This window comes from Haliaeetus leucocephalus, unplaced genomic scaffold (assembly GCF_000737465.1).
Source record: "Haliaeetus leucocephalus isolate CR32 unplaced genomic scaffold, Haliaeetus_leucocephalus-4.0 Scaffold656, whole genome shotgun sequence".
Lineage (NCBI taxonomy): Eukaryota > Metazoa > Chordata > Aves > Accipitriformes > Accipitridae > Haliaeetus > Haliaeetus leucocephalus.
This window is the reverse complement of record NW_010973092.1, coordinates 19,989,367-20,003,930: the sequence shown is the minus strand read 5'-3', so window position 1 is coordinate 20,003,930 and position 14,564 is coordinate 19,989,367. Positions and strand designations below refer to the sequence as shown.

The 14,564-nt window shown below is 51.1% G+C and overlaps 2 protein-coding genes across 2 annotated transcripts in view; one reads left to right on the top strand and one right to left on the bottom strand.

Moving 5' to 3' along the window:
* KIAA0141 (KIAA0141 ortholog) overlaps positions 1 to 5,213 on the top strand; it is a 20,013-nt gene extending 14,800 nt beyond the window's left edge. Inside the window, exons 9-11 of the mRNA XM_010579172.1 lie at positions 684 to 840; positions 1,093 to 1,357; positions 4,802 to 5,213. Of these exons, the coding sequence (XP_010577474.1) occupies positions 684 to 840; positions 1,093 to 1,349 (414 nt within the window). The 3' untranslated portion in view covers positions 1,350 to 1,357; positions 4,802 to 5,213. The remainder of the gene's footprint in view (positions 1 to 683; positions 841 to 1,092; positions 1,358 to 4,801) is intronic.
* PCDH12 (protocadherin 12) lies at positions 4,800 to 14,564 on the bottom strand. Its single transcript, XM_010579173.1, has 4 exons — positions 11,706 to 14,564; positions 11,133 to 11,227; positions 9,716 to 9,867; positions 4,800 to 5,178 (listed from the first exon to the last, which is right to left on the bottom strand). The coding sequence occupies exons 1-4, from the start codon at positions 14,562 to 14,564 to the stop codon at positions 4,814 to 4,816; spliced, it is 3,471 nt and encodes a 1,156-aa protein (XP_010577475.1). The 3' UTR covers positions 4,800 to 4,813.

Sequence of the window (14,564 nt, the reverse complement as noted above, 5' to 3'; positions counted from 1 at the left end):
TCACTGACCCATCTGCAGTGACATCCTCTGCTTTCTAGTTCATTCTCAACAGTTACGTATGTCTGAGTAGTTAGGTGCTTTTTCTCTAGCACTTATTTGCTTGACTTCTTTTCTGCTGCTTGAGATTTCTGCTGGAATATCGTTAGGTGGGGCTGAGCAAGATAGTGGTGTGCTGTCGTGTTGAAGGCCTGGTGGCTGCCAAGGGTAATCTTCCAACCCTTGGCAGCAAGTACCTCTGTGGCATTTGTTATGTTTTTAAAAGAGTTCTGCATGAACTGTAGTAGGGCAGTCCACAGGGCGTGCTCAGAGTTTGGGTGTGATCAGGATATGGGTGCAGTCAAGGCTGCCGAAGTCCTCTTAGCTCTGACCCCTGAGACAATCGGGATGCTCTGCGGAGACAGCAGTTCCTTTGTTCCCATGACGCAGACCTGGATGTTGAAGGGAAATCAGTGAATTTAATTGGAAAAGGATACAAAGGAGCAGAGTCAGAGATAGCTGGTAAGAAATTCTGCTTCACTGTGTGCTCAGAGAAGGGACTAAATTCCTGAAGATATGGTCTGAGGGACCCAAGATAGAGCAGTAAACTTTAAAGAAGGTGTTGAAGACTCTCTGTTCTCCTTTCATGTGCTGTCGTCACTTCTCCATCATGCGGGGCTGATTGCTGTGCTTCCTCCTGTGGCTAGGATGCCCAAAGCAGGTATCACGTGGGCGTTTGCTATGAGAAGGGCCTTGGAGTGCAGCAGAACGTGGCAGAAGCAATGAGACACTACCGACAGTCAGCTGCTGCGGGGAACAGGAACGCTCAGGAGAGACTGCGAGTGCTAGAAGAGGAGGTGGAAGGTACCGTGGGCAGCGGGGGAATAGGATGTGTGGGACTGCATGGGGTAGTGACCCCATAAAAGCAGGGCTCGTATTGCCAGAGGAAAGGTAGCACAGAGCCATGGCAAGAAGTTGTCCTTTTTACTAAAGGGAACGCTTTTCTTTCTCAGTTCTTTCCTCTCCTTACCAGCTAGTTCCAGTCAAGCTGAAGTGGACAAGCCGTTCCTATAGTATGATGCATCATTAATATCTTTTGTTTTAATGTACTTTCAGATGTGCGAACAAGGCATCCGTTCCCTTCTGGAATAAGAGCCTCTTCCTCTAGCCCCTGTTTCTGGGCTATTGAGCGTGTGCCTGCAGGCCTCCATGCCACCCAGGCAAGACAATCTGCCCTCACCCTGCCCCACTCTTGGAGTGCAGATGGACTCCACATGATGATGCTCGGCAGTGCAGGATGGAGCCGTGCCCTTGGAAGCAGGGCAGCGACACTAGAACTGCAGTGCTTGGAGCCCCACCACTGCTGTTACTAGAGCAGTCGGTAAGTGAAACAAGCAGGCAGAAGGGAAGGCAGCCCTTCTTAGTCCGTGTGGAGCTGGAAGCAGGGTAGCAGTGAGTGGAAAGAGAAAGCTTTCTGTTACTGGAGCAGGAGCCATTTTTAAATACTGGGGTTTTGAGAATAAACCTTGTCGTATCTCCTATGCCACCATGTCATCTGGCCCTCTACCTTCCAATACGAGGACCTTTCTTATGCTCCTACATTTCCGTATAGAGCTACGTATAGACTTCCACCATGCCACAGTGATAGGATTTGGGGCTACAATTCCAGTAGCCCTGCACATCTTGCACATGGTCCCCCCGTGAAGTTTACAAGCCACCGTATGGCGATGTTGGCAGCTAACTGTGATGGGCCTGTCCTGCACCCTCTGAGGCAATTTGATCTCACTTCAAGGCTAGCTGTTCCCACAGTGGTTCTGCTACCAGCACAATCTGGGCTTGTCTCTACATTGCCATTGTGGCAGTTTAATCCACTTTCAAACCTGTGCAAGCAAGAGAGTGAATTCTGATTAATAGGGCACAGGTTTTTGTGGGATATGGCTTATGGATCCACCTGAACTGATGAAAGTAACAGCTGTCCTCAGCCATCCTGCACCATTGCCAGTGTCCTTCGGTCCCCAGTGATTGTTCCTTCAGCTCTGGCAGCGAGCTGCTCCCATGGGTGCACCCCCTTTGAGTCACGATGAGCAAGGTTTGCTTCAAAATTTATATTGTACACATCTGCTAAGCATGCCAGTTCATTTTCACTGGAGAGGATAAGGGACGCTCCCAGTGGGCAGTAACCACTGTCAGGCAGACAGCGGCAAGCAGCTGGTATGATAATTTCTTCCACTGGGGCAGCTGAATCCAGAAAAAGATTTTTGTCCACACCAGTTTAAACTGGTTCAAGTGCATCTGTACAAACTGTCCAGCTTCCTGTAGCCACAGTGCTCTGGTGCTTTGTGTAGATCAGGCTCTGAAAAACAAAGGCAATGGCCCCATCCTGAACTTGCTGTGGTCTCCATTCAGCAAGGGAGGGGCACAGCCAGAGCTCAACACATCTGATTGATTGTTCTTCTAGTCTGGTCTCTCTTTCTGCTCAGACCAAACTTTCTTAGACCATTTCCTTTATCAAACAGGATACAATTAGCAGGAAATTCCTCGGGTGGATTTCCTATTCTGTAATAATCCACAGCATGCTTACGCATTGGTCAGGACAGGACGGGGATAAGGGTTGGGGGGGTTGAAAGCAGTTTGCAGAATCAGGAAATTGAACGAAGAGAGAGGCATTTGTCTCCTTTTTCATCTGCTTATTGTAATGTGTTTTTGTGTAAAGATTGTCCTTTGACAGGCACATCAAAGTAACTTTCCAGAGGAAGATGTGAGGTTGTGCCATGTGTTTGTCCTCTGTGCGTGTTCCCAAGATGCAGAGGAATTCTGTAGGGCTGCATCTCCTCGCAGTCACAGATATGCCTCCCTCATGGTTTGCACAGCTGCATCTCAGTTAGAATTTGGCTCATTGTCATTGTTTTGGTGCAAGAGCCTGTTTTGTTTGTGAAACAAAACAGCAAGATACTTCTATTATCAGCGTGGCAGTATAAGCAGGCTGGGGCAAACCCATCAGTGTAGTTTATTGTCAGAGATGGGGTCGTTTGTAAAGCACTTTGGAGACTCTAAATACAACAGTGGATATTTTGGATATTAAAAAAGTCTGCCTGGGGAAATGTTAACTTTGTTGCTTTTGTCATTTGGTCCCAAGAGCAACAGAAAGGGACAGCTTTCTCATTTACTCTGCTTTAAATTATCTGTATGATTGTCTGCTGCTGTGGCTTGTGTGTGTACACACTAAAAGCAGGGCACTGTCACCTCTACGTGCATGGAAAAGGAACACAGGTAGGACACTCTTGAGATGCTCCAGGATCATGCCTGCTGGGTCATGCTGTCTGTTCTTTTTCAACTTAACAGTAAAATGAAAGCCAAAGGTATCACCCAAAGACACCTGATGCAACAGCCCCGCCATGAGCAAATTAGCTTTGGAGAAACCTGTGTTGTAAACTATGGTATCTGTGGAGAAGTCAGTGCAGTATTTCTAGTGTAAAGGTGGTGAAGGAAAGCAAGCAGTGTGTATAAAGCACTGCTGGCCCTGCACTGTGACGGGGGGAGGCTGGCAGTCTCTTCTCAGCCTCACTTCTGTAGTCATTCAGCAAGCGATGATGTTGTGCATTGCTAGCAGCAGAGATGATGGCTTACCCTCATTCCCACAGCTTGACTCTCTTCTCACCTGTACAGCCACTTGGCCAGCATGCCCTAAATTTGTTCTGGTGTTTTGTATCATAGTTGGAAGGCACAAACTATGGTACAGAAGAGACTCCCGTGTGTGCATGATCCAGAAGCGCTTACCTGCCATCCATGCACGGCTGCGTAAGCCTACAGCTGCCCTCCAGATGCTTATGCCACTGTTATCTTTCCATTCTCTGTGAGTGCAAATCCCCATAGTTAACAACACCTGTGTGCTTCTTCCTTTGTTAACTAATATCTGTATCTTGGTTTTCCTACACATGCTATTATGCTAAAACTGTCTTATAGCTCACATACATACAGATCAAAGTGAAAACCCATAATATGGTTGAAGCTGAATATTTCAAAACGGTATTTTAACGCTTCCCTTTTCCCAGGTTACCATTGGCAGACTCCAGCCATCTGTTGTCTGCTTCTAGGCAAGGACAACGCTCCAAAATACAACAGCCTTAAAAGAAAGCATGGAGAAAGAAATTGCAGGCACCTAGTGCGGCCATAGGAGAGATGCCAGTGTTGATTTTGGGGTGGTTTATAAAATGCCAAGTTCAGAGTGGTAGAACCACAAAAGCTGAAAGAATCAGTGGGAGACAACAGGCAGATCTCCCCTTTCTGAATTGCCATTTCAGGTTTTCTGCAGATACATGTCAGCTATGCTGCACCTTGTTCCAGAGATGGTAGTGTTAGAAAAAAACAGTTTTATTTAAATAAGAACCGAGATCCTGGACCCCAATTCTGCAGCACGTTGCGAAGTCCACAACTGCGGTATTTTGTCGTCCATGGTACACAGTCTATGATCACAGTGATGTAGCTGACTGTGTTGTGCTTGTGATAAATCTAACCACCCCCACCACATCAATCGGCCTGCCCTGGGAGGAAAGGGCCCTCCTGCTGTTGTGTGACTTGAGCGTGATGGTAAAGTGAAAGATGAGGGTGGAAGAGGAGGAAAGCTAGGAAGGCAAGAACAGGCAGGTAGAAGGGAACTAAACAAGGTGAAATCAGTCGTGGAGAAATTTGATGGGGTTAGGCAAAGGAAGAAATATGCCTGTAGTGATCAGTCTAGACATGGATGATACAATGACCCTGTTAAAGCACACATGTGCCCCCCACATGCAAAAAGCAGCTCTGTCTGACTCTTATCTCCTTATCACAGCCGCCAAGCTGCCTACAGAACAGGAGCACCGTCTTCCAGTCCAAGGCTCTTCCCACGTGCCGACAGCTGCCGCAGAAGCCCTGAGCCTGTTTCATTGTGGACTTGGACTTTCTGGGACAAAATCATTTCAAAGAGGGTGCTCATTTCTGAAAGGAAAGTGCTAGCCAGTCTTGTCCCAGCAGCATTCGAGTCAGCCCCAGCACCTTTGCCAAAGGTCTCAAAGGTCCTTGGTTGCTCCTGCCTTGCAGCATCCTCATCCTGAGGTGAATGTGGAGAGTCAGGGGAGAAGACGTTGTCCTTGTAACTACTAGTGAGTGGCAAGGAGAGCCGAGCCACCCACGCTGGGTCAGCAGCCGTCAGCCTCTTGAGGGCCAGCTCTGGAGGGAGTGAAAACAAGAACTGTTGGTGAGACATGGAGTAGAGGAGACCACTGGAGAGAAGAGGGAAAAGAAAGAAAAAAAAAATACTGAGAAATTAGGAGACTTCCTGAAATCAGCTGTGAGAGGACTGATTGTAAACAGGTCTAGAGATAAGCTACCAGCAGCATCATTCAAACTGGCAGTTTAAAAAAAAAAAAAACAAATTAGAACTGGTTTAAAACTACTGGCTTTTTTTTTTTTAATATGATAACCATTAGGATCACTTTGCTTTCTCATTTGTTGCAGCCTCAAGTGGCACTTCACTAAATTGTTTGCAAAGCCAAAGAAAAGTGAGGGTTTAGGACTGGCTGAGGGGGAGATGACAATGGAAAGCTTTCAAGGGGCAACTATCGGACAGAAAGGTCTCTAGAGGACTTCCCTTAAGGGTCACTCTAGGGTGGGAATTTGCTGCTAAGCAGGCATATTGAGACCGAAAAGAAATGAGTTATTGTGCAAACAATAACAGAAGTAGAATGAAATGCTGGATTATAAAATGCACAGCTGGATGGTTGAAGGGTAGTAACAAAAAATTGAGCTATATAGTAGTTGTTCATCAACTGGAAACAGATGAGGAGCAGTGGGAGCCTGGTGTGGGTGTTGGCTGCAGGCTCATTAGTGTTCCAGTAATGTGATTCTGCCCTAAAATGGGTAAATGAAATCATACAATGTGTTGGTCAAGGTATTCCCTGTTGGCATGAAGACATATCTGTGCTATTGTTACTAGGTCTGGCGAGACCTGATTAGGAGTGTTACATACAAATCTGATTATCCAGCTGTAGGAAAGGGGATCTGAAGTGACAGAAGTGCAGAGAAAACTATTGAGATGAAAACAGGAGTGAGGCCAGGCTTACATGGTGGAGACCTCAAGAGATAGGGGTTGCTTAGCCTAAGGAGGCAAATGCTCACCGGGGATCTGACTGCAACCTGTCATTATTTTGATGAGATAAGCACTGACAAAGGAAATCTTTATGCTTAAAATAGTGTTGGCAAAAGAAGAAGTGATTATAACTGTCCGTGAATAAACATATACTGGAAATTAAAGGAAGGACCCCATCGCAGGGTGAGCCTGGAATAGCTTCCTCATCAGATGGCAGGAAACAGCGGTTCTTGTTTTTTAAGGTAGAGCTTTGCAGTTGGTAAACAAGACTCCGTGATGTGGTGCACAGACGCTGCCTTCCAGCCCCTCATTGCTTCATTTCCAAAGCGTAACCTAGAAGCACTGGAGGTTCAAAGTCACCGCGTGGTTTGTGAAACACTTTGAGTCAGGGAGCAGTAAAACAAATAACTGGTGTCTGGTAACAAAACACAATAGTCCCAATCAAAGGGCAAGAGCTGATGTCATTATAATAATTACGTGGCTCTGACTTACAAAGTGACCTCTGAAAGGAGGGTCCCCATTCTAATGCACTTATGCTGCTTCCAGAAGATAATCAATACCCTGCCACAGCCTGGGACACATGGCCCTCAGTCAGTGGCTAGTCAGTCACTCAGACAAGTCTCCTTCCTCAGCCAACTATGTAATTAGTCCTTTTTCTCTGAAAAACAGCTGTGTCCTTGGGTGGGATGGGGGTGAGGGCTGACATTCAAACCTGGTAAGGAGAGAAGGGCAGATGCATCATTTCTTAGATTTTTGTTTCAGCAGAAGCCTCAAAATTCTTTTGTGTTGCTTAACTTCAGGATTTCTTTCTGCAGTCTCAATATTTTCTTTCACTCGCAGTGACTGTTACTTAAGATATCTCCCAAGCGTGCTGAAGTCCCGGGTTTTTGCTCTAAAGCATCCACAGTTCTCTGCTCCTCAGTCTGCAAGAAACCACTGCATTCCCTGAATATTTTGATGCTTCAGCGGTGGAGCACAGCACAACAGTAGTTTGCTCGCTACAGGGAGCGCCAAGACTCAGTGGGCTGATGGTCCTGTGACCATGAAACCTTATAATTAGGTATGTTTAATTCGACCGATAACTCTTTACTACCTTATTTTAATGGTGTTTCGGGAGCAGGGGTTGTTTTTATAATCAATAAAGTTCTCTCTCTCATCTGCTGCTGCAAGCACTCCGTTTTGCTGGTGGGGGATAGGTGTTAATAGACAGTGCTGAGTGCTGAGAGTTCAGCCCACAGCTCAGTGCTTACAGCATAAACAACCAGATAGCTGGCTGGGACAGATTACTCTTGTAGTTTCCCCCCCGCTGTGAATAGCACAAAGGCCCAGACAGCCTCAGCCAGCTGTTATGATACTCCTGAGCACAAGCAAGGCTTCCTTCCTCCCTCTCTCAGGATGCAAGTCCACTTCTCTGTGTTTGGGAGAGGAGGAAGGAGTCCAGCAGCTCCGTCGTCTGCGTTCTGTTGCCTTTTTGGGAAGCTCTGGGCTCATGGTTAAGGTTGTTTTTCACCACTGAAATAGGGCAGCCTCTTTTGTCATGTCCAGCACTACTGCTCGGGCAGGAAGCCACGCTGGCATAGCCTCAGCATGCGCTACTGGTGTTCACTGGGAAATTCCAGTAATTTGGCAAAAAGCGTTTTTTTCTATCACATCCAAGAAGCATGGGAGATGGCACTTGAGGGATATGCCTTGCCATAGCACAAATTTTCTAGGATGCTACCTGTCTGGGCAGGACTAGATCTGGGCAGACCTGAGCAGGTCCATCATTCCCTTTACTGGGGTTCGTGCATGGCACTACAGCCACGGGATGGACCTGGGCAGCCTGTTTGCTCCCTGCTCTTGGCTGCAGAACCTTTAAATCTGAGGAATCTTGTAGCTCTCGTTTCACTCAGCCTTTCCTTCATTTGCTCCTTACTAGAATAAAAGGGCAGGAAGGCAAGTGGAAAGAAGCAGCATGGTTCTCCATCTAAGCAAGAGCACAGAAAATGCCCAGATCTGGAATTAAATGACCACAGCAGCAAACCTCAGTGAGTCCCTCTTGCTGTGGAGGAGTGCAGAGGCTCCACAATGAAATTTCTGCTACAGGACATGAGTCAGCCCAACTCTTTCAAATGAAATGCCAGTAGAAGAGATTTTTAGAACAAATCAATAAAAGGAACATGTAGAAAATGTCAGGCCCAGATGGTATTCACCCCGGAGTGCTGGAGGAACTCAGATATGAAATTGCTTGGTTTATTAGCTGCTGTTCATTAACTACTGCTTCAAATGAATATGGTATCAGAAGAAGGGAAGGTAGAAATTGTGACATGAGTTTTTAAGCACATGAAGGTAAATCTAGTGCAGGCAGATTCATAGAAATCATTATATGCAAGACTCAGCAGATAGCTGAGTACCTGCTTATTCAGACAAGAACCAATGTGCCATTTGCAAGGTGGGGAACTGCATTTTGCAAATTTGTTGGCATCTTTGGAAGAGGTGGATGAAGAGTCCTTGTTGACAGAGGACACCTGAGCTTGCAGAAGAGCACCAGCCAGGCTCAGAGGGGACTTGAGCTGTCCCTGAATTAACAGCCAGGTTCTGTTAGGGACTAATATGTGTTAAAAGTTGGGAAGTGAGGGTAGGAATAAATAATCTTCCCCACAAAGGGAGGTCATTAGTGGAGTCCCAGAGTAACCGATCAACATTGTGATAAATGACATGGAGAAGTGGATGGTGTTGGTATTGACTCCACTAAAACACCCAACAACATAAAAGCAGAGGGTTGCTGAAGGACCTAATAATATTGGGTGCTGTGAGCAAAAAGGAGCTGGTGGATTTCTGTGTCACCAACTCTTGGATAATTGTCATGGGGAACAACACGTCATGTATTGATGACACTCCCACCACGCAGAGGAGGGATTTGGGAGTCACCATGAACAGTTTGGTAACAGAGCTCAGCATGGAGCTTGAGCAGGAATGAAGAACAAGCCAGAAGACCTCCTTATACCACCAGTATAGATGTATCCTTAACACTGCACACAATTCTGGTCACCACATCTCAATAAATATATGCTAAAATTAGTAACAGGTTGGTCACAGGAGATGAGACTGGACTAGTTCAGCCTGGTAGGATATAGGACCCTTATGGGGCTCAAAGGGTATATAACATCTTGAGGGGCTTGGCAAGGACAGCTCTTCACCTTTCTGATTCTGCATGGACTAGGAGACCATGAAATGAAGGGGCTCAGGTCAGCGTTAGAAGCAGCTCCCACGGTGTATAGGGCTTCACCCCTACGCAACAACAGAGGTCAACCTCACAAATCAGCTAAACAACAGCAGATACATCCATAGGAGGAAATATCTACCAAGTGTGATTAAACACATGAAAAAAATCCAACATGAAGCTCAGCAAGTCCCTTTGCTGTAAACTGCCTGGTACCAAAAACATAGGATGGTCCATACATGCTGTCCCAAGCATCTGCAACTGTCAGAGCCACTCTAGGAGATGAGATGTCCCCTGGCTTGCTGCAGGCCAGCCAGTTTTATCTTCTGAGTGGAGTTAGTGTGTTATTTGAGGAGATCCCACTGCTGAAGCCCCCCACCAGCCCCAGCATGCTCGCAATAGCAAGGCCACCTCACCTGCCTGTGGCTCCAGGAGGGTCTCTAGCTCCTCTCCCACCAGCTGCTGCACGGAGAGCTCAAACCCACTCTCCGAATCACGGTCCTCTGCCTCACTCTCGCCGTGCCCGCTGTCCTTCGTGCTCAGGCAGTCGGCATCCAGCCCTGCAGCCCTGCGAGGGGGCCAAAACACTCAAGTCACACTTCAACCCTCAGCACAACCCTGCCCCACCAATTACTTTGAAGGCGGCTGTCTTTACCCCCCATAAAATGACCCAGAGGTGGGCTGTGGGCATCCTCTCAGTGCATCATTCACAGTACCAAAGGCACAATCATTTCAGCCCCCACCAATTAATGAGTTTTGGGGTCATGTTTTTTTTAAAAAACAAACAAAAAAAACCCCAAAACAAACACATGGACAAAAGCACTGGGATCAGGAGTGCCACGGCCCCTCTGAAAACTGGGCCCTGGCTGGGTGCTGGGCTACACATGGGGCTGCTCCACATTTCTTGCCTGAGAGGGGTTTTATCCTTCTGCAGGGAGTTCCTGAGCAAACAGGGAGTTGGTGGCTCTTCCCTGTGTATTCAGAGGAGCTGCCCACCTGCAGGACAGGGTAAGGAGCATCACAGCCCAGCCCTGCCCCAGCAGCCCCAGAGCAGCTCTCCCTCCCTCTCCATCCTCAGCAGATCGAGGTGATGATGAGAAAGGTGGAGAAAGCTGTGTCTGCCCATGGCCTGGGCAGGTGGGGACAGGGGGGACATGCTGAGGCAGCGATGAAGCCCTGGCATCCTCAGGAGCATTCACTCAGAGATGTCAACAGCATAGCTTAATGGGAACACCATAAAATTAATCTCTGGGAACATCTGCAGTGCACAGCTGGGATATCTCAGTCCTTCCCATTCCTGCTAGCAGTGTCTCCCTCGCTAGCCTCCTGGCCTGGGGACAGATGCTCTGAACTCATGTCAACAGGCAACCACATCTCTAAGAAAGGACCCAGAGCCATGGGAAAATTCATCCTTGTGCTGCCGCCTCCGAAGCTGGGACCCTCTGTGCTCATGAGCGCACCTTTCCACTGCAATTGAACACATCGCTGTTCCCCTGGCAAGGACGAGCAGATGGTTCGTGGCCATGGAGGAGCTCAGATGAGTGTGGAAGGAGCTGCTAAAGGTGCCCCAGGAGGGAGGCAAAGAGCAGCCCTAGGAGGGCACTGGATACCAACGGGGAGCCAGGACCAGAGGAGCACAGCCATCTCTTGAAGGGAGGACCTACCTCCCCATCTCTGGTCAGCAAAACCAGGGATGAGGTTTTGCCTTGTGTGTCTGCTGCCCTGGGGTCTCCTGCCCTTGGAGGCTCCTGGGGCCAGTGGGGCTGAAGCAGAAGCAGCAGAGACACAGGGGAACGGGGTGTGAGGAAGGGGAGGGCTGAGAGCCAGCCTTACCTGCTGCCGTTCTTGGCCGTGTACTTGTTTCCCCTGTGGTTTGTTTTGGGCTGGAACTGGCCCTGGTGCAGCAGGGAGAGCAGCTGGGAGATTTGCTGTAAGGCAGGAAAAGCCTGTTGAGCCTCAGCGATCGCCACTCAAGCTGCTTCCTGCCAGGACGTCCCCTCCGAACCATCCTCCCCGGCCTTTTTATAGCGTTTCCTCCTCCTGCAGATGGTTCAGCATCCCCACGCAGGGGGAAAAACAAGCGGCCGGGCAGCACACCTGGCCCCCGCGCCATCTCTGCCTGCCGTTCCCTGCCCACGCACTCCTCTGGGGAGGCAAGTGCGGGGTTGTCCCCTTCTCCCTGTGACGGCCATCCTCCACCCCAGCTCCCAGGGTGTCCTGGTGGGTGTGGGGAGACCCTGCCTGCGGTGGGGTGGCCATTCAACCCACCCAGCCTCTACTGCTGGGGCACCTCTTGCCCAGAGCTGGGAGAAGAAACATTCCCACCATGCCAGGGTGTGCAAGACCTGGTCAAGGAAGGATTTGGGGGGGGTCCACACCTCCAGCAACGCGTGGGGCAGCTCCTACCTGCACTGGGGGTGACTCCATCGCAAACTCCCCGGTGGGGCTCTGCTCTGCCAGTGCCACCAGCGACAGCCGGACCAGGCTCCTGAGGATGTGCTGGTGGGGCTGGGGCTGCCCAGGTCCCCCAGTACACACAGGCTGGTTGGGTGGCAGCGGGGGCTCTCCCACAGGTCCCTGTGGTGTCTTCACCAAGCTCTTGCAGTGCGATGGTGTGTCCAAGGGGCTCACAGCCTCTTTCGCCGAATTTTTTGGTCTGTGGGGCTGGCAGGGACGGCGCTGCAGGATGGGCAGGTTGAAGGTCCCCTGCTGCTCATCTGAGTCTTTTGGGGTCGACTGATTTCTCAGGGTCCTGTAGAGAGTGGGGGTGAGGTGGAGGGGAGCCTGTGGGGACCCCCCCAGCACAGGGGCGGCTGTGCCGGGCAGATCCTCCTGGAAGGGATGAGGGGCCTCAGCCTCCCGCGGCCGGCCCCGGAGCAGTGGGACAAGATGGATGTCCGTCTTTTGGATCTGCCTGTGCGGCTTCTTGAGCTGCTGCTGCCTGCGGGCATCCTCTGCCTCCCTGCAGTTGTAGGCCATGCTGTCCTTCTTCTCCTTCTTACGCAAAGACAGGGTTAAAGCCAAAAAGAGAAGGCACCCACCCAGGAGAGCGGCCAGGCAGATAATGACCACCACTGACGGGCTCAGCCACCTGGGATCTTGGGCTGAGATTTTGGAGAATGCCCCGTGATGCCGGAAAACTAAGCGGACCCGGGCCAGGGTGTGCAGGGGGATGTCCCCCTCATCGCTCACCCGGACCACCAGCTCCCGCTCACTGCCAGTGAGGCTGCTGGCGTTGCTGGCGTTGAGGAAGACCTGCCCCAAGAAAGGGTCCAGGATGAAGAGCCCAGCATCGTCCCCACCCACCAGATCATACCGGAGAGCCCCGTTGATGCCGGAGTCCACATCTCTGGCCGCGATGGTGAAGAGGAAGGGAGCGCCGGCACATGACACAAGTGTTGCGTTGGTCACTGCTGCAGTCCCTTGGGTGCTCCCGTTCCCAGGGGCCACCCAGAAGCACCCTGTCTCCTCATTGACCAGGACAGAGAGCGTGGCGGCACCTCCTACCAGTGCCGGCGTGGTGATGATGGGCGCGTTGTCATTCCGGTCAAGCACAGCCAGCCTGACGGAAACGTTGGATGCCAGCTTCGGGTGACCACCGTCCTCTGCGGTCACCAGGAACTCCAGGCTCCTCACCTGCTCATAATCAAAAGCTTGGAGGGCAAAAACATCCCCAGTGGTGGGGTCGACTGAGACCACACCCAAAGCAGAGGACTCCAGGATACTGTAGGTGATTTTCCCGTTGAAACCCAGGTCGGGGTCGGTGGCACGGACGGTGAGCAAGAAGGCAGGTGCTTCACCGTTCTCGGCAACGGTGACCTCGTAGGTGGCCTTCTCGAAGGAGGGCGCATTGTCGTTGACGTCGCTGATGCAGATAGTGAGGTGCTTCAGCACGGCCAAGGAGAGCTCACCCTGGTCCTGCACCACCAACGTCAGGTTGTACTCGGCACGCAGCTCCCTGTCCAGCGTGGCGTTGGTCATCAGCACGTAGCTGTGGCTGTTGGTCCTCTTCAGCCTGAAGTGCTCGTACCCTTGAGTGAGGGAGCAATGCACTTGCCCGTTGCTTCCTGAATCAGGGTCACTGGCCGTCACCAGAGCCACAAAGCTGTCTTTGGGGAGGGCTTCAGAGAGCACGGGTGCCCGCGCAGCCCAGGTGACGTGGACATCGGGAGCGTTGTCGTTGACATCCAGGACTTTGACCAGGATCTTGCAGTGTGCTGGGATGGGGTTGGCACCCAGGTCCCGGGCTTGCACATCCAGCTCATAGGTGTGGGTTTCCTCATAGTCCAGCGGGTGCTTCAGGATGATGCTGCCTGTGCGGGCATCGATGCCAAAAGCGCTCAGCACCTCTGGGGACGCATGCTTGCTCAGGCTGTACTCGATCTCCCCATTGGGACCCTGGTCTGGGTCAGTAGCTGTGACCATCACAAGGAGAGTCCCGGGCAGAGCATCCTCCCGAACCTCAACTGTCAAAGAGCTCTCTGCAAAGATGGGGCTGTTATCATTGGAGTCGAGGACAATTACTTTAATTAAAGCAGTACCTGATTTGGGGGGCTCCCCATGATCAGCGGCCGTCAGCACAAGGTCAAAGGAGGAGTGCAGCTCCCGGTCCACTTCTTTAACCACAACAAGCTCTGCGTGCCTCGTCCCATCAGAGCTAGAGACGACCTCCAGAGCAAAGTGCTCACTGGGGGAGAGAGTGTAGGAGCAGTGGGCGTTGGGGCCGGCATCGGCATCCAGGGCTCGGTCCAGTGGGATCCGCGTCCGCAGGGATGCGCTCTCCGACATCTCCAGCTCCAGCTCAGGCGTGGGGAACCGTGGCGCATTGTCATTGACGTCCAGCACTTGAACCTCCACATGAATCAGAGCCAGGTTTCGGGCAGCCAGCACTTCGAACGAGACCCAGCAGGGATCACTGTGCCGGCACAGCTGCTCCCTGTCCACCCGCCCGGCTGTGCTGAGCACCCCGTCCTCGCTCCCCACGTGCAGCAGGAACCTCCTGGGGGTCTCCATCAGCTGGAAGGTATCCGCTGTTTCGCCACTCTCACCCCCCTCAAAGTGCTCAGCCAGCGTCCCTATCACTGTTCCCAGCGGCACTTCTTCAAACACCTGGTACTGCACTGTGAACGTGGCCACCTCCTGGGCATCGGTGGAGAGGAAGAGGTACCACCACAAGGCTGGGAGATGGAGAGCGGAATGGCTCAGCAGCAGCATGCTGCTAGCTATGCCGACCGCCCCGCTGCCCTGGCACGCCTGCCGCCGCAT